Raw genomic sequence first — 19,747 nt, forward strand, 5'->3', positions numbered from 1 at the left:
TTGAGGCCACCAAAAATCCCTAGATATCAGCTCCAAAGTCTTATTATATCCAAAATGTCCTGCTGTTGGGAAGTCATGACGAGCTTGAAGAACACATAAACGTGCTTCTCTTTCTAGAACATATAGGCGTAAAGACATACTTAACTGGACTTACTTAAGAAAAGCTAAATCAATAGTCAATATTGATTTTATTGCTCGAAGATGAAATTACTCCGGCTTCAAGAGAACCGTTCTTTGTTGCTCAAAAGCTGCATCTCCTTCTTTTGGTACAAGATAAGAACGACTAGACACGACATCGGACAAACCTTATTGTTTTTCTAGCTGATAAGTGATGATAAACTCGAATCTTGATAAAGACATGCTCCAACGAGCTTCGAGATGATTAAATATGCGTGCTGACATAAAATATTTGAGGTTCTTGTGATTCGTATACATGGTGACAGGACTGGAAGCACCTTCTAGATAATGATGCTATTCTTGAAAAGAATCCAAAATTACAAGAAGTTCTTTGTCATGGATCTCATAATTGATTTCTGCTGCTGAGAATTTTCTTGAATGAAAGGCTACTGGATGAAGTTTGTCATCTGTTCCCATTTGTGATAAAACCGCACCCAGAGCAAAGTCTGATGCATCTGTTTCCATAAAGAATGCTTTGGAAAAATCAACATGATACAAGATTGGTACAGAAACAAACGTTGTCTTCAAAGATTCAAAAGTAACTTCCGCTTTTTGATTCCATTGGAGTTTGTCTTTACAAGTCAAATGTGTAAGTGGAGCTACAACTCGAGAGAAGTCTTTGATGAAGATCTGATAGTAGTTGGCAAATCCCAAAAAACATTGGACATCTCTTACCGTTTTTGGAATCTTCCAATCTATAATAGTTTGAACTTTCTTAGGATCTATCATAAGTCCATCATTTGAAATGATGTAACCTAAGAAATTGACTTGAATAGTGTGGAATACATACTTTTCTATCTTAGCATAGAATCCTGCATCTCTTAATTTTTGTAACACATGACGAACATGAAGTTCATGTTCTTCTGGATTCTTAGAATAGATCAAGATGTCGTCTAGATTACAAACTATAAAATCGTCCAAAAATTCTTGAAAAACATCATTTATTAGGTGTTGAAAAGCTGCTGGTGCATTTGTAAGTCCAAAAGGCATGACGTTGTATTCAAAATGTCTATACCTAGTTCGAAACGCAGTCTTCCATTCATATCCTTCTTTGATGCGTACTAGATTGTATGCTCCCCGAAGATCTATTTTTGTATAGATCTTAGCTTGATTCAGCTTATCAAGAAGTCCAAATATTAAAAATAGTGGATACCTGTTCTTGATGGTAATCTTGTTGAGTCCTCGATAATCAACACACATCCGCAATGATCCATCTTTTTTCTTCACAAATAGAATTGGAGCTCCTGCAGGAGATTTAGAATGGCGTATGAAATTCTTGGCTAGATTTTCTTCAATATACTCCTTGAGTTCAGACAACTTATTTTGTGATAAACTTTAGATTGGTCCGAATGGCGGTTGTGCTCTTTCTTGAAGGTTAATTGAGCAATCATAGGGACGATGTTCCGAGAGTGTATTCGCATTCTTTTTTTCAAATACATCTTGAAATTCTTGATATTGGCTTGGAATGCCACTTGAAGTCTTTTCACCAATAGAAACGGGCGTGGCATAAATAATATATGGTGATTCTTTCATAGCAGCATGCAAGAAAGCTTTTGTACCTATAAATACGGGTTTAATTGAATTGGACTTATGACTCTCTACTTGATTAACTACACTATTAGTTATACTTTTAGAAAAAGTAAGAATTTGAGAAATCCAATCTATTTGAGGGTTGTATTTTTCTAACCACGATAAACCTAAAATAATTGGATTAGAGGAAGATCTAATGATATTAAATACTACAAAACTATTATGACCATTGATTATTACTTCTATAGGAAGGATTTCATGAGTAATATCTTCAGAAGACAATAGACGACCATCTATGACTTCTACATGAACAGGTTTAGTTTTCTTTACTAAAGATATGCTATGTCTTTTAGTAAATTCTTCATCTAAAAAATACGCTGAGGGTCCTGAATCTAACAAGGCATAGACTCTGTAATGTTTAGGTCCTAAAATAACATTTAATGTAAAACAAAGAGAGGGCTCTGAGGAGAGAATAGGACCTTTACTAGATGTTGTGCAAGGTTCCAGCCACACGGTCCCTATTGTAGTTGAACAAATTCGTTTCTCGACATATTGTCTTCTTTCACAGCCATACTCCTCATTTTGTGATTGTGTCGTTTCTTTGGACAATGTTGAGCAGTGTGCTTTGGTTCTCCACAATATAAACATAATCCTTCTTGACGACGACGAGTCTTTTTTTGCCTAGTAAGAGGTTTGAAACATACTGCATCAATTTGCATATCCTCTACTTCCGAATGTATGTGTTGAAGAGGTGTTGGTGTTGCCATTGAATTATAGTAATGTTGAGGTCCACTTGTACGGTTCTTAGATCGAAATTTAAAAAGGCGATTGTCGCACATCACAGCAAAGTTAATTGCTTGACTTAATGTTTGAGGATCAGGTAAGTTGAGCATTAATTTTTTTACCTCATATTGTAATCTATAGAGAAATTGACTAATAAGTTGCAGCATCATCCCACTTTATATTAGTTACAAGTTGTCAAAATTGTGAAGCGTATAACGTTACTGATCGATTATCTTGTCGTAAAATATGGATCTTATTGGTTGCAACACGAATTGCATCATGTTCTCTATACATGGATCGAAACTCCACCAAAAAAGCCTCTAGATTATCCAATATTAGATCTCGTCATTCAAGAAAAGATGAAAACTATGATAGTGCTGAACCTAAAAGAAGCGTACCAATGAATCTAACTTGCGATCCTGGAGTTGGATAGCTTTGGGTTTGAAGTTCAATCACAAGTTGCACTTGATTGATAAATCCTCGAAACTTAGATCTGGTACCATCAAACTTCTCGGATAGGGAAATTCTTGATTCTCTAACATTTGAAGGGCGTTCCACCATAAGAGAAGGACATGGTTTGGTGCAGATGTTGAAGCAGGTCCAACCATTTTTATATCTTCACTTCTTGCCAATCTTGTTGCTCCTTGTGGTGGTAAATTGAGTTGATGCATCGTATGTATTAACTCCCTCAATTGCTCTTGCATTAGTGCCATTGTACTCTTCATTTTGAGAAGTTCTGCCATGATGACACTTAGAAGAGAGAAGATATTTAATATCGCTCAAGACAAATAGAAGAGAGGACTTGAGAACAAAGAAAATACTAAGGACAATATCAGTTTAGAAGAAGGTAATCCGTAACTTCTAATATGCTTATATCTTATCAAGAAAAAGGGGTAATCTACTCTTAATCAAGATTAGACAAAGCTCTGATATTGTAAGTGTACTCTTGTCAATCTTTCAAGGACAAGAATTCAATGAAAAAATAATTCAGATAAGTGAGCCTTCACTCAAAGAAAGGTAATAAAATGTAAATAAACAAGTATGTATATTGAAAGAGAAACTGGAATAGTTATTGCCAAAAGACAAAGAAACTAGAGACCCTTGAAACTAGACTAGAAGCAAGAAAGGAGTTGATAAGAGTGAAGAAGCCTTCACTCTTGTCTCTATATATACTATCTAACTAGGGGCTACGTGGTGACGTTCTATAGGACCTCCAATATGTATTGACTTTGTAGGACACATGCCTTGACTTACAAGGCAAGTTTTTCTACATGTGGGCCACATAGTTAGCTTGATCTTCAAGCTAACAACATGTGTGGGACATGGCCAACTTGTTGACCACGTTTTTAATCCAAAAAATTAATTAAGGACACCTATAAAGTCAAAGCAGTGTCTATGAAGCTTCTAGGAAGCTTTCATATTAAATACTATAGAATTAACTTATTTTTACCTACTTTTACTTACTTCTATCTATTTGTATATGTAATTACTAGCTTACATGATTATGTCCGTGACACACAATGATATTGTATTATATGTATTCTTCTTTGAGAATACACTGGAGACCTAGTTGTAGAAGGTAAGTAGAATTGCAGCAACAATCTTGCTAAGTCTAATAGAATCTCAAATAAACTTTAAGTAAATCTTAATAATCTTAATAAAACTTTGATTAATCCAATGTAAATTTAAAAGAAGTCATAAAAGAAATACAAAATAGTCTTAAACTAATCTCAAAGAAAAATAACAAGAAATCTTAAAAAAAATATAAAAATAAACCTTTAAAAAAATAACAATAACTTAAAGAAATATTAGAAATAAAAACTTATAAAAAAATAATAAAAAAATTCTAAAGAAATATTAAAAATAAAAAATCCAAATAAATCCAAATAAAACCTAATTTAATCTTAATTGAAATTCTAATGAATTTTAAATCCTAGATAAATCCTAAACCAAATCCTAATCAAACTCTATATCATAAAAAAATTCTTAATAAATCCAATATCAAATTGAAATTTCAACAACTAATAAACAAACTATTAATATGAACTCAAAAATTGCATACTTCTTAATATTTTAGTTAAAAACAAGCACAAGAAAGATGAAATTGATTGCACTTACTAATTAAGAGAAATACAAGTTAATTCAATCAAGTATTAGACAACCTCCTATTCCAATCTAAATGCTTAACTTCCAATGCTAATATCTCTTTTTTGAACTATTTATTTGCTTTCAAATTTCACCTAAATCTTAAAAATTGAATCTAATATCCATACAAAAATAATTCTTTTTAATCCAATTGATAAATTACTGAAGATCTTAGAAACACTCACTAACCCTTAAATTCTAATTTCTGAGATCTCAATCCATAAAATCCCTCATATACTTTAATCTAACTATTCAATTGACTTCAAAATTTGTATATACATTCAAAACTAGTATATCAACACATTACTCAAATTTCATCTATATACACACTACAAAACTCAAGAAACTCTCAAATTTGTAAACATATTTTTATTTCTCAAACCCTCATCCTATCAAAAACATTACTAACTTTAAAAATCCCTCAAAATTTTAATATTGATTCAAATGACAAGAAATCAATGCTTAAAATCTTTCTTTTAGTTTGTTTTCAAACCTTACTCTTTTATCTATAAAAGAACCTTAGAGTCATCATATGAGCATGGTTTTGTGCTTTGGAATTTGATTTCAACCTTGGTTGACAACCGATCTTCTTTGGATATCAATTTTTAGTAATTTGAAGTAATTTTTGCTTTAACCTATTATTAATTTTTTCTTAAATATGCTTATATTAATTTCTTATCTAATTTGTTTTGATTTGGCTCATTTATACCTCTACAAAGTAAATAGAAGTCCCTTCTATAAAATGTAGTATTAAGACTAAATCTTTTACTATCTTTCTATCATTTATCCTTATTTTTCTATTACATCTTTCTACTATGCTCTTCTATAATAACATCCATATTTTTATTTTTTACTATATAATGGTGTTATGACACAGCAACGATTTGCATCACAATTCAAGTCTATAGAAGCAAGATCAAAAAAATAATTTTGCAACAATTGCCAGTCAATGGGACATAATATTTGCAAATGTCCTACAAAGACAAATTTTTCCTTGCAATCGTTTATAAATAATGTACAAATAAAGTAGAATTCAATAATATGCTTATAAAATTGTTTTAAAAAATTATTATATATAGTTATTTAAAATATTTTAGATGGTTATTACTTCAAGTGATATTAATTATCAATTAATTTCATATTATAGAAGTTAACTGCAAAAATGGATTGCTCAAAATCTTCAATGCCAAAGACATTAATGTTGTAGATTCTTAATCTGTTGAATCAAAGAGCACTCTCAATTGTTGCTTCATAATGTGAGAAATTTAGAAACAACATCTATCAAGTTACATGCTACAAAGACAATCTTAGAAGAAGGATTTTTGAAAGCCACTAGATCATAAAATATAATAATAAATTAAAAAATCAGGTGTGATTGATTCAAAACATCTTTCATGGAGAAGTTGCAAAATAGACAAGAAAATCAAGACAACCAACAATAAAAAAAATTATAGAATTGGCACGAATTATTTTTGAATAAGTGAATAGGTACTCTACCTACCAAACATGTTGCAAAATATTGATGAGAAAAGCCCTTTTACACATTTGTGTGAATAAAAGCTCATAAAAAGCAGCAAAAAAAATAAAAATAAATAAAAATAAAATGCAACCTCTTACTGTCCTTTGGTTATATTGCCATCCAAAAAGATCTCTTATAGTCATGGCTCAAATACTATAAACAATGACATCACCTTCCTAATCTTCTACAAAAAACCAACTTCAATTCTTACAATAATAGCTTCAATTTTTATTTTTTATTTTTTTTTTGTCTTTATTATCAAATTAGTCCAAATAAACAAGCTTACAAAAGTGAATTAAAAATCCACCTTCAGAACCTTCTTAAACACTCAAAAGACTTGATTTTAGATTGTAACGATGAAAATAATATTTCAACAAGCGACTTCATTATGAATTTGAAGGATTGTAGTAGTAAAGTTGGTGATACTTTAAAACGAAGGGTCTGTCCATTGATCCTATGCATGATTTCATTCAGGGATGCAAGTGCAATTAAAGATATTTTTTTTCAATATGATTGAGTCACCATTACAAGTAACAATTTTTATAAAGCAAGTTGGTTAGAGGAATTAAATTTAGATGGAATATTCTAAATTGACAAAGGTAATAAGTTCATATTTTTATTAGCTTTCTTTAACAAAGTAAGAATCAAGAAACAGCAACAACAAACTTTGTCCAAGATACTAGCCAGATTTGCAGAAGTAAACAATAATAATCATATCATGATCGGACATGGTTTGGGCTTTCATAGTTGATACATCCATCAAAGTCATAAGCTACAATTCTTGAGTGACAACTATATTCTTTTACAAGAATCTAACAACTAACAAAACAAAGACTTTAATGGAAGTTTGTGACATTTTAGATACAAAGATTGTTGTTTGATAAGTTCTAAACTTATGTCTAATAAGTCAATGTTAGTATAATTTAGACAAAAGATCTAGCAACAACAATGTGCAAAGTCCACACAATGACACACCAATATTCTCTAGTTTATGTGACAACCAATTAGGTTTGAAAACTGTCTCTTAGTAGGATTAACAACATTGAAAGCAAAAATCAAGTGGAGAGTAGCAGTTTTAAGGCGTTGGTTCTATCTCAACATTTGTTTTGGGAGGTGATTATTTGACTGAGATCATTCTTTGGTATGACATCCAAATGAAAAGATAGTATTTTTTCTTCTATTCACCTCAAGGAATAAATACAATTATTAAAGAAACAGATTTGCAGCAATTTGATGCGACAAATTCACTACAAAACTCAGACATCTAGATATTGTTTTCATACCTTGTAGCATACAACAAAGGCTACAGTTCAATAGATACAATGTAGAAAAAAGCTAAGCATGTAATCAAGATACAATATCAAGGTTCCTCTTTATTATTGTCATAGAAAGCATTACTCCATATCTAAATTCTTCCTCTCAAGTTGCTTATTTGTAATCAACACGTATAGCATCAAGTTTTTTTATATTCCATATATCTCACTTCTATGAATAAATGGCGTGCTTGTGTAATAATATGAATGCCATTCACAAGGTCTCCAATTTTGAAAACTTTAACTTCTCTAATGTCATTACCATTTCCTTACTTTTTCTATGTCAAAGTACTAGATACATCCAGTCATCACATACTGTACCTTAATGAGAGAGCGTACAATTGCTGCGACATTGATTCCATGTTGTCAATCCACACTCACAAAATTTTCAATTTTAGGAGAAGAAAAGATGTTGATCACAGTTGCAACAACCACTACTCAGTCAATCTCTAAAAAAAAATTACTATTTCAGACTTGGGAGGGAAGCTCAGTAATCAATACTATGTTGTAAAACAATAGCTACTACTGATCTATGAAGCATAGCATCAATCGTACATTAAATCTTCAAATTGGTTTCGATAGCAATTGGCAAGCTTCAAGCTTTCATTGACCCCGTACAAACAGCAGGAGGCTTCTAAAAGCTGGTCTTTGCAACAATCATTGCAAAAGTTTTTGCAACATAGTTTCGAGATCTTATATTGAAATATGAAGGTGGCAAGGAAGCCATACAGAGAGAGTAGGGTGGCAGTGAAGCCATGCAAAGAGAAAAAAGTGGCAGGGAAGCAAGAAAAGAAAGGCCAATTCAGCCCTCATTCCAACAGGGCACGAAGCAATGAGATAAACTTGTTGTAGGTCCCTCCTTCTTTTAAACAAATAATTAGGATTCTATAATTAAAGACTATTGCAGCTAATAATTGTGGACGGCAGCAATGAAGATTAGATTATCATGATTGAAGATGAATGTGCTTTCTTTTCATTGATTGTAGATCTAATAGTAGAAAAATGAATCTTGAGGTAATTATTTTTTCATGATTGTGATGATAGGTGGATTGCTTTAGTAAAAAATTGGGTTGCTTTATTATTCCCCTATATATATTTATATAAATCCAAAATAACAAAAAATTGTGCCATTAATCTCTAAAATAGATCATACAACTTCACTCAATCTTTTGATTACCAGACATTTCTTGAGAATTCCATGTGTACTCTACTTAAGACCTTCTTTACAATGCACCTCCAATAAAATCCTAATTAACATTCCAATTGCTTAACACAAAACACAAATTGACCAATTAGAATCTTTACTTACATCTTTCACTTAACTCCTCATTCCTAATACAAAAAATGTTCTTTATTCCATAAAAATATCAAACAAAGTACTTTACGTCAGTTTCCAGGAATCCCCAATAAAATCGAATCAAATAAAAAGCTGCCAATTCAACTATATTGATCATATTGAATACAAACAAAAAAACACGAAAGCCAGCATCAATCCCAGAACACCTAGTCATGCCCTATTGATATCCGCGAAGTCTCTATACCCGTCTCGCGACGCGGCAGATGATAACCGCGGAAATACCTCGGCGCAACCCAGCATCGCCACCGTGTCGGATCTGTATGCACATCATCGTAAGTATTCGTAGTAGTCGTAGTTGTATTGGAAGCGTACTACGAACGTACTCGGAGGCGACGAAGACAATGAAGCACTACTTACTAGTTACTAGTAACTGACGGCGTTGCCTCGTTTCGCCTTGACGACGGGGCTACTGGCTATGGCCGGTTCCCTCCGAAAGCATTGCTACTACGACGACGACGACTTCTATTGCCCCGCTTCTGATTGAGCACGTTCAATGTCGCAACCCAATTTCGCTGTTGTTGTGATTGTGCGTGCGACTTCGAAAGAAGGGGGCAGAATGATGAGATGGCCAACGGACCACGACGTGTTATAAACAGACTTACATTTCACTGTTCCTGGCTTGCGATTTTTAATGAATATTGTGAAGTGAGACGAGTTGTACGGCAAATTTGAGCTCTTCGTGGCGTTGTTGGAGGCGGAATGCGAGTGACAAGCGCTCAGTTGTTGAGTTCCTAGCTGTCTGATTAGGTGCAAAACTTGATGCTATTGGTTTCCGGAGAATTTCTTTCAGTCTCATTTATGGTGGTGTAAGACCTCTCGAAAATGGAAGCTGTGGCTGTTGGCGTACCTTGAGCGGGTTAGAGTTCGGCATTGTGGCGGAGCGTGTAGATAGGGGATGGACAGGATGTGTGATGAAAGAGTTGCCCTGGTATTAACGCGGTTGAGAGGTTTGTGAGAGGAGCCTAATGGGGAGATTAATGTAGAGGAGCCAGGGTTTTGTGGCTTTGTGTGGTTAGGAATTTGATCATGTGAGTGTCATCGCTGCCCATGAGGTTTGCCTTCGTGGAGACCTATTCCACTGTTTTGTGGCTTCAGAAAACATGCCGGGTTGATGCCTCCGGGATCGTCAGGGACTTCTTGTGGAGTTTTGGAGTAGTAACCCTAAGTATGGAGAGAGAGGAGGGTTTTAAGATTGGGTAGTGGAGTTGCGCTGCATGGTAGTAGGAACGAATTTTTAGTGCGAGAGATGCCAGTGAGTGATATAGTGCAATGGTGAATTTAACTATACGCCTCGGCAAGACCGGGGCTGGAGCCGGAGCCATACCAGGCGGGAAGCAGGAGCAAGCCGGCGGTACAATCCCCAAGGGTCCATCTGTTCCGCCTCATTTGATGGGCACAGACTTACCGCATTTGAAAGGGGTGGGAACCGTCTTTTCGGAGCCTTGCGCAATGAACTTCGTGGGAGTGAAAGCTCTTCGCAAACCTGGGGACAAAGTTCACATTTGTGTGCGGTGCGATTTCCCGATTGCTGTTTACGGCCGGCTGGTATGACTTCATGCTTCGAATGACTTTTATTTTCCTTCATCCTGTAACTGGATTTTTGCGAGTCCATCTTGCTTTCTCTAACGTTAACTGACTTTAGCAACGCCTTTACGGAGTAGGTTATGAAGCTCTTTTCTAAGTCTGCTGTCTCTTGTCGTTTTATGTGGATGGCATTGGACAACATCAGACTTATTTTCTGAGAATTAGAATTTTTGGATGCTTATGTTAATACCTACTTGTTTTCTTGCTGATTTTCTTTTCGTCATTTGAACTCCCATTCAAATGGGACTAGAATGATGCGAACTGAAGCACATTTTGCTGTGAATGGCTACAGATACCGTGCGAACATGCGTTCTGCTTGACGTGCGCCAAACTTTATCCAACTTGCTTCCTGTGAGTTTGGTGCTTTTTAGTAGTACTTGTTGATTCTAATTTCAACGGGGTAAATGCTAACACTTATTTCAAGAACGTGATGGACATGATTATAATTTGGTCATTATGTTGTTTACACACTGGTAACTTTAGTCCGTTAGATAATCCGCGTATTTTGGGTCTGGATATCTCACTTCGAATTTGCGTGTTGTAAGTTGTGTTGACAAACATGATAACCACTCTCAAATGCGAACTTGGCCTTGGTTTTGCTTGCAGGTGTGAAGAAAGGGTTACACGTATTCAAAAGATGGACGTCCTAGAAGGTATCTATATCTGTGGTGCCCCAGGTTGTCTGCGCTCTTTCCTTGCAAGACCCGATTTTGACTTGCACATCTCTGATGCCCATTCCCAGCTCTTGCAACTGGAGCAGGGAAGATTATCACCAGAAAGAAATCCCTCTGCTGCAAACTCATTATCTGAAACTCAGGTAACCGTGCGTTCGATGTTTCCATTTAACTGAGTCTTCCCAATTTTCGTTCGTGCAACAGATTAGTTATTTGTCACGAGTACTTCCTTTGGATTGTTACCGTGGACAGTATTTATTTTCAGAACAGTGTATTTGAATGACAGTCTTTTGATAGAAGTCTGGGTTTCAGCAATACTCTTTCTTGCACAGGTTGCTAAGAATGTTATTTGTACATGCAGGTTCAGTCACAACATGCTGATGTTGCCCCCCCTGTACGGCAACCCTCTGGCACCCTGCAGGTGCTTCTCCCACGAAAAGAACCCCAGCGTAAGCCACCGAAAAGTGTTCGGCAAGACCCTCTGGGTCTACTCGCGCGGCCAGTCCCTGAGCTTCGGCTGCCGGAGGAGTTCCCACACCACCGCGCCGGCGACCAGCGCACGAACTCATCTAAAGACGGTAAAACCCAGGGGAACGATCAAAAGCTGCTGCCCAGATACAGGGAGTGGGAGATGCATGCTCCTCAAGGGCAAGGCGAGAATGAGAGAAACACCCATGAAGGGGAGTCACTCAGAGAGAGACGGTTAGATGGAGGCTCCTCGAATCATTCAGGACGAAGGAAGGAAAGAGAGGGCGACAAGGGCGGCCCCCCTCCTCATCCTCCTCCTCCTCCCCCCTCCCTTCCACCCCCGAAGAAATCACACAAGCAGGAGCAGCAGCAACCGATCCAGCAACTGCCTCCTCCACCTCCTTACCCTCCCCCAAGCTTTCCTCCGGCTTATCTTCCCCAGCAAGAGGGAAACAGCTTTCCTTCTCGGTTTGAGGCTCCAAGGAGTTTCCACTCTGGCATGCTGTATGAGAATGGTCATCAGTTGAGGCACCCTAATGGTTCTATTAGACCTCCTGAGGGTTATGGACAGGGAGGTCACAGGTCCATGAATGGGAATAGCCAAGAACAATTCGGTCAAAATAGACCACTTCGACCACATTTCCATTCAGATTATAGCCCACCCATGGGCCACCTTCCTCCTCCAGGACCTCCAGGACCTCCAGGCCCTCATCACAAGCGGCCCAAGTTGAATGAGCAGGGGATGGATTACAGCACCTGGGGGCCTGGGACTCCTGGCCGCTTTGCAGGGCCGCCTCCTGGCTATGGTTACCCGAATTGGATGCCCCCTGCAAACTCTTGAATGAATGATGTAAAGATTAGGCCAGATGCATGGGTATCTGGACTTTCTGATGAAATATTTGAGTGCAGTGAAGTGCTGAGGAAAGCTTCGGCCTTAGGGTAAAGCTTGGTCTTCCTCGATGATCCGCATTCAGGTTTTATTCTCACAGTAGCTTCAAGGTCACGCAGGCACAGCTACTCAATGGGCTTCTTGTACATTTCTTTCTTGAGAAACATTTTTTCTTATTAATTATATATATATATATATATATATATATATATGGCTGATATAGCTTGTCAAGAGCCAGAAGTGAGCCTGTAGAATTAAACTCACCATGCCACTACTAAACCAATTTGCCGAGTTTTGTACATACCAAACTGGTCCTGAATGAGTGCAAAGCAACCAATCTGGATCTACACCAGAGTTGAATGAATTGCCCACCCCCCAAATCGGCATGGGCTTGTTCTTTGAGAGAAACAAGAGGCTCCGCCATGAAGATGAAAGCTCCTAGCCACACATTTTGACCCACTGTATAATCATTCATCAACCTTTCACATGCTTGAAACACCTATCGATAGACATGAAAACTATAACCGAAACTGTAAAAGCTACAACTGGATAACACATCTGATTGATTGATGTACATGCATAACGATAACTTCTACTGGAGATATGCGGTTTCAAGTGTCTTTAGTTTCAGCAAGAATTTAAGCATACATACCCTTAGATGACTGGTCGCCCTTGGGAGGGAAAAAAAAAAAAAAAAAAAAAAAAAAAAAAATGAAGAAAAAAATAATAAAGAAAGAAAGAAAGGAAGAATCCAAATCCTTGTTAAATCTATCGCCTGGCTCTCATTTTCGGACGACAATGGATCACCCTCCTCCCCTGTGACTCGGGTGGCGACCGATCTGTTGGAATCCCACCAGATTCGTCATCATCATGGCCGTTATCGTTTTCATCATCAGAACTCTCCAGTTTTGCTTTTGAACGCTTCTGGCTGGGTCTTCTCAGTCTGGAAGAAATTCCAGATGTAGGCGCTGGAACTGCGAATTCATCCTCTCCATCCTCTTCCTCCCCATGGATACCCTCCTCGGAGTTATTCGGCTCGTCGTCATCACTTGTGGGCATTCTCCAAGCGGTGCTACAACCAGGACACATCCTAGGAACCTGGAAATAAAACGCTGATGAGTTGAGAAGAACTTTGATCCAACTGAGGATATCAACATCTCAAAGTTCGGAGAACACACACTGCCCTTGTTTCATCAAAACACATTTAGAATGTAAAAAACGTCTCATAAGGGGCTCGAAGAATGTGTTTGAAGAAGTTTTGTCTTTAACACGGAATATAAAAGAAGGTAGACTAAAAGCATTACAAAATTAATCCAGAACACTTCTTTTTATCACAGTCAAAACATGAAGTGAAAGAAATTAACTTATTGTCAACGCACCTGACGCCGACTGAACTTTCTTGGTGCACAATACGAGTGCATGCGAACATTACAATCTAGATTTTGGCAAGGCTGCGCCTGAAAGAGGTAAAGCACACACAACCACTTCAGACTTAGTACCAAGTGGAACCAAGGATTACATCATTTAGCGACCAATAGAACAACCTATCCACTAAGAAGGTAAGGCAAAGGTCCAGGAAGGGAAAATAGACGAAAACCTTAATAGCAGCCTCATTGCACACATCACAAAAGGGCACATCAAAATTCTTGAACAGGCTTCGAAGCTCAAGGAAGGACTTTATGCCCAAACAAACCCTTCCATCCTCTGTCCGACTCAACCACTTGTCTGATACCAAAGTCGCAAGAGTTTCTTCCTTAGCCGCTAAAGTGAGCTTCAGAGGAGCTGCTTGACTGGTGCTAGCTTCAGCTTGTGTCTGTTCTTCATTCTGTTTTGCAAAATGCGCGAGATAAACACGGTTTAATGTGAAGAGAGATAAGTTGTAACCAACAAGATAAATAATAGATCCCTTTTGAGCTTCAACCCTAAGTCGAGGATCTCAAAGTACGGTTTAAAGTTTCAATAAAAATAAATAAAAGACCATCTAAGAAACAGATATGCTCGAAGAAAGGGCCAATCCGAATACCTGAGTGTCAAGGCGGAGGTTGAGAGCTTGCATGCTGGATATGGAACCACTTGCAGATGGATCGCTCAGTATAGTCTCCAACTGCATCCCATGGTTAAGATTTAGCCCGTATCTCTTGAGAATGAACTGAAAATACATGCGAAAAATCACGACAAAAGCAGAGCCAATGAGACATTTGGAAGCAGCTATACAATGTGGTAGACGGTACAGCTTAGCCATCCCGCTTGCTAATGTGAGCACTTACGATGGCTTTAAAGAAGGCGAGCTGTGCGTGTACAAGCCGAGTACCAAGTTTCGCTTCCTCACTGGCCAATTTGTTCACAATACCATAGTACACAATTCCGTCGTGCTGATTTGCACTCCCTCTCACCTCCATCTGGACATAGTCCAACTCCTTGTTCACCGTATTCAGGAAATCGAAGAACTGGTCTGCAAGTTGACAACAACCAGCGTCAACTTCGAACACAGAAAAATTAGCCATGCCAGAGAAAACCATGAACTAGATGTTACAAGTGCTGCCACAAGTGCTCATGGCTAAAATGCCAGAAATCAAAGTCAAGGACGCTACGGGATGATTTTTCTCCCAACTTTTTCCTATGGCGAGGTGTTTATCTCTTCTAAGAACAGACCAGGGAACTTAGCCTACACATCATACCAAAAATTATAACTGCTCTTTCAAATATAAGTTGTCACCAAAAACCCCGAGCATTCTACAAGTATCAATGTGATCATATTTTCTTTCTCCGGAATTGCTCCCGACTACCGTCTCAGGTTCCGCGCGATCTTTCTCAGCCTTGTCCTCACACTCAACAAGCACTCGCTTCCATTTTTTTTCCAAAAACAATAATCAATAGAACGAACCGTCCGAACAGCCGAACAGCTCCATGAACATGCCCTTCGATTCTTCTTCAGGCAGGGGCCCTCGCCTCATGAGCGCCTGCAGAAACGTGTGATGCCTTTCATCGAGTGCCACCATCTCTCCCAGATTTCACCACTCGCTCAAAACCTCGACAACGCTTCTCCTCGGCTCTTGCCCTTCAAGAAACCATCACTACTAACCACGTCAACAGCATGTAACCTAGCCGGAGCTCCCATAACCGCCAACAAAATAATTCAAGCGCCCTTGCGATTCATGGACCTCGTGAACCTTGCAAACCACATAAACCCCACACTCCGTAAGAAAAAAACCAAGACCTCTCGCTCATCTCCGCACCATTCCTGGAGCTGCGGGGCTCGTTGAGTAGGAAATCCACGAGACTTCCCGCAGGTAGATGGGAAAGCTCGGATTCCCTTCAAGCGTGCGCACGTTTGATGCATTTCTCGGCGCTACGACTCCGACGCGACGCGACGCGAGAGCCCAGTTACAACAAGAGCCCTTCTTCGCCTTCGGGTTACCGCCATGGCTTCCCGTTTCGATGGATGGATGATTTCAGGGCACTCCATTGAAAACAACGCTCCGAACTCTTGGATGAAACGTGTGGAACGTTCATTCATTGTCTGCGTGTAAAGTGAGTGGGGCCCGTTTTCAACACCTAGATTGATTGATGTACATTAATTTGGCATGGGACTTTTCAATGGTGTCTTCAATTGGATTTTTCTATTAGCTAATTAAATTTTACCATGTATGTGTGTATATTAAATCTTTCTTCCTTTTTTCTTTCTTTTCTAATGAACTTGAAGATTCAACAAAATTTATGGAAAAAAGTTCTTCTTAAATCCTAAAATAGTTAATATTAAAACTAAAACTAGAATTTAACACTTGTTTGAAAATAGACCGCTTCTTTTTTAACAAAATTCAAGTCTCAGTTCTCTTTTAATTCTAGAGTGTTCTTTTTCTTTGTTAGTTCTTTACTTGGGTTTGTACTTATCTTTTTAATTAAATTGTATAGAAGTGGAGTGTCAACAACAAAATTGTATTTAAGTTTACATGCATATAATTTCATGCATCTCATGATTTTATAATCGTCACTTTTTTTATTGAAAAACCTTTATTTAAATGTAGAAAATTTTGTAGCATGTTTGTAATCTATTTGATTGTTGTAACATTTTAAAATAAATTAAAAACACAATACAATCATACAAACCTTTGTAAAACAAAATTTTGGAAAGTTATTTGATTTGTCAATGTTCTAACTACATACAAAATAAAATAATTCAAAGTATGCCCAAATCATTGACCTTCTTTATTGATAAAAAAAAACAAAAAAAAACAAAAATCAAAAATCAAATAATCTAAAAATCACAGGATATTTTTTATTTAAATAAAAAAATTAATTAATTAAGGGTTGAGACAGTCACAAAATATAACGCCTCTTTAACACAATATTTTGTATCAAATCACGAGCTATAGAAATGCTCAATTGTTTCAAATTCAATATGTTGATGTTTTAACATATAAAATATCATTTCAAAGTGAGATGTATTCATTGCATAGAAAAAAATACTAATATATTTATAATAATAAATTCCACATTATATTGCAATTCCAAAAATATATACCATGATGTTAAAACAACAGATTTTTAAAAGAGGCCATTTAAAACTTAAAGGTTTTAATGCAAGTTGGGATTTGTTTTAGATACATTTATTTTAAATAACTGAGCTTAGTTTATTTCTTTCTTACTTCCTTTCTTTCATAGATTAAAGAAGTGATTAGTGTATCTCTCTCTCTTGATATATATATATATATATATATATATCTATAGAGAGAGAGAGAGAGAAAGAGAGAGAGATTAAAAATATTCTATTTAGTGGTGAAAAAATACATGTTTTCTTCAATCATAAAAAGTAAAGTTACTTATTTTAATAAAACTATTTGATTAATGTTGTACATTAATTTTATTCAAGATCTATGTGTCTTAAGTTATTAAAAATTATACATATACACACATGATTTTTAAAGCAAAAAATAAAGAAAATAATTGTCATCTGGATTTTTATTTTTTTAGTAATATAGTTTTAATTATTTTTATGTCAAGAAAATTTGATCTCTATAAGCCTTTAATATTTCTTTCAAAGTTCATCCTACAATTATTGAAGGTATTTAGATCCAGTTTTAATATTGAAATTTTGCAGGCATTGAAAATATATGTTTATAAGATAGAAAGATACTTAAAAAATCATATAATCCACATATATTAAATTAAAGTTAAAAAAAATTGTTTGTTTTTTAAAATTCAAAACATGATATCAAAATTTAAAAATTATAATGTCAACTACATCCAACTTATGATTTGAAGGCCTTATTTTCTTCAAAATATGAGTCATGTTTTCTATATGTCGCATATTTTACATGCACACAATGTCCTCATATAATAAATGGAATTTTATTTGTGTAAAATTTCTTATTTCTTCTTCTCATTTTTTACTCTCTAAGTACTTGTATTGTACTATGGATTGAAATAAACAAATTGTAAATGATGTTTACCAAAGTAAGTCATTGATTAATTCAAACCTCAATTGAGAGCATACAATTCATTCATAATGAATATATATATATATATATATATATATATTGTGTTTATTGAATACAAATAGTTTAATAAAGGTACTATTCTGATGATCTTTACATTATTGTCATAATCATGAAAATTAACTTTTTTTTACTGTTATATTTGAATACACAATTATTTATTTTCATTAAAAATTTCAACGTTTTTCTAATTTCAATTTCATTATAAAAACATTGGTACATTTTAAGATTTTGGGTTGTATTTTGTATAGATTTTTGTGAATATCAATTAGCACTCACTAAAATCAATGGATTGTATATAAATAAAAGTAAATTTATTTTTAGAGAAATATTAAAGTGACCTACCCTTTTACTGAATTGACCCACTCTGTTGTAACCATCGTTATAAAAATGCATCATTCCCAAAAACCATCGTTAGAATCATGGCCCTCATCCAACCCCTTTGTTCCCAGCCAGCGTTCCCTCCGTTCCCAACCTTCATCCTGACCCCCGTTCATTGTGACCCCCCGTCCTCTTAGGATCCGTTTTTAGTCTTGATTTACAAAGCGACAGTAAGATGGTTTCTTGCGACGCCCCTCGCTTCTGTTTAAGTGGCGCTTCCGCTTCGTTGATACGAGCGAGGAACAGTTGCTTGGTTTGATCCTCATCTACAACGCAGTATCCATCAAACAAAGGAAGCCACGACTTTGTCTTTGCAGCGGACTTGCCACCAGGTGCGGTTATGATAAGTGCTCCCTGGAACTTTTTGTTCGGAAGGCTCCCTTTCTCACATATGCTCAACCATGTTTGAGTGCAATCGGAAGAAGAGCACTGTGTCCCGTATGTGCTCTATTCATGGAAATACTTGCACTGCTATTAAAACATTTCCATGGCTAGAAGTACCAGTGTCATCCAATACACTAGTAACAATCGATGCTCTCTGTCCATGCCCCTGCGGAACCATCACCACACTCACATTGCAGTTCTTCTTGTGGCAATCACACATAGACTCAATCAGTCGGCAGACCAAACCGCTAGAATTCTCAATTTCTATACATCATCTCATTTGACGTCATCTCACCCTAAGGCATTTGCTGCCAACCAACATGCTGATTCTTAAACATAAAACCACACGCAAATCCTAAGAAGCAAAACTCCGTAATCCTCAAGGAACCTACGTCTTCAACCTATGCCAAAAACAAAACAGCGACGGACTCAATCCACTGCAAACTGAAAAACAAACTGCAAATCATGCAAGAGAGCATCGTCGACAGTAGAAAAGACTAGGCGCAATCGGTGTTTGGACAAAGAAGAAAAGCAAGAAGCAGGGGGGGCTGGAACCTAAAGAATGTTTGACTAGAACAACAACACTTCCAGGAGCAAAAATGTGCAGGATCACGCCTGCACTCTTGATGTCGGATTCGGGTCCATACTTCCTTCTCAAAACCTCTGGTACAACGTAGAATGCACTTCCTACCACATCTTTGCACACTTCACCGGGTTCGAAAAACGTCAACAACCCAAAGTCTGTTGCCTTCAGAGATGAATCCTCCTGCTCGTTCAGCAAAAAGAAATTCTTAGGCTTCAAATCGTGATGTCTGACACCCAAAATGTGGCAAGTTTCTATCACGATAAAGATGGTTCTAGGTGGTTCTAGTCACATAACTGTAATGCCCCACACTATAATGCCTCACACTAGTCACAGAACTGTAATGCCCCACACTATAATGCCTCTTCTCAGTAATTCCCCGCTACAACTGCCTCACATTGTAATGCCCCTCCTCAATGATGCGAACTGTAATGCCCCCCCACACTATAATGCCCCTTCTAAGTA

The 19,747-nt window shown here is 36.7% G+C and overlaps 2 protein-coding genes and 1 long non-coding RNA gene across 5 annotated transcripts; 1 reads left to right on the forward strand and 2 right to left on the reverse strand.

The window, feature by feature from the left end:
- The first annotated feature begins 9,301 nt into the window (after window positions 1-9,301).
- Window positions 9,302-12,657, forward strand: LOC112273492 (uncharacterized). The gene is made up of 4 exons (XM_024502377.3): window positions 9,302-10,369; window positions 10,701-10,759; window positions 11,015-11,225; window positions 11,444-12,657. The coding sequence occupies exons 1-4, from the start codon at window positions 10,094-10,096 to the stop codon at window positions 12,389-12,391; spliced, it is 1,494 nt and encodes a 497-aa protein (XP_024358145.1). The 5' UTR covers window positions 9,302-10,093; the 3' UTR covers window positions 12,392-12,657.
- Window positions 11,309-15,816, reverse strand: LOC112273493 (uncharacterized). 3 transcript variants are annotated; one of them, XM_024502378.3, is made up of 7 exons: window positions 15,676-15,816; window positions 15,324-15,497; window positions 14,707-14,891; window positions 14,463-14,543; window positions 14,037-14,264; window positions 13,819-13,896; window positions 11,309-13,537 (listed from the first exon to the last, which is right to left on the reverse strand). In XM_024502378.3, exons 2-7 carry the CDS (start codon window positions 15,436-15,438, stop codon window positions 13,208-13,210), a joined length of 1,017 nt encoding a protein of 338 aa, XP_024358146.1. In that variant the 5' UTR covers window positions 15,439-15,497; window positions 15,676-15,816; the 3' UTR covers window positions 11,309-13,207. The 3 variants fall into 3 exon arrangements, with proteins under 3 accessions (XP_024358146.1, XP_024358147.1, XP_024358148.1); XM_024502379.3 differs by having other exon boundaries at window positions 15,657-15,791; XM_024502380.3 differs by lacking the exons at window positions 15,324-15,497; window positions 15,676-15,816 and adding an exon at window positions 15,118-15,239.
- Window positions 15,817-18,334: 2,518 nt separating this feature from the next.
- LOC149987279 (uncharacterized) lies at window positions 18,335-19,465 on the reverse strand. The gene is made up of 2 exons (XR_016498932.1): window positions 19,255-19,465; window positions 18,335-18,865 (listed from the first exon to the last, which is right to left on the reverse strand). It is a non-coding gene; the product is annotated as an uncharacterized LOC149987279 (long non-coding RNA).
- Window positions 19,466-19,747: the final 282 nt, after the last annotated feature.

This window comes from Physcomitrium patens, chromosome 20, assembly GCF_059467195.1.
Source record: "Physcomitrium patens ecotype Gransden chromosome 20, ASM5946719v1, whole genome shotgun sequence".
NCBI lineage: Eukaryota > Viridiplantae > Streptophyta > Bryopsida > Funariales > Funariaceae > Physcomitrium > Physcomitrium patens.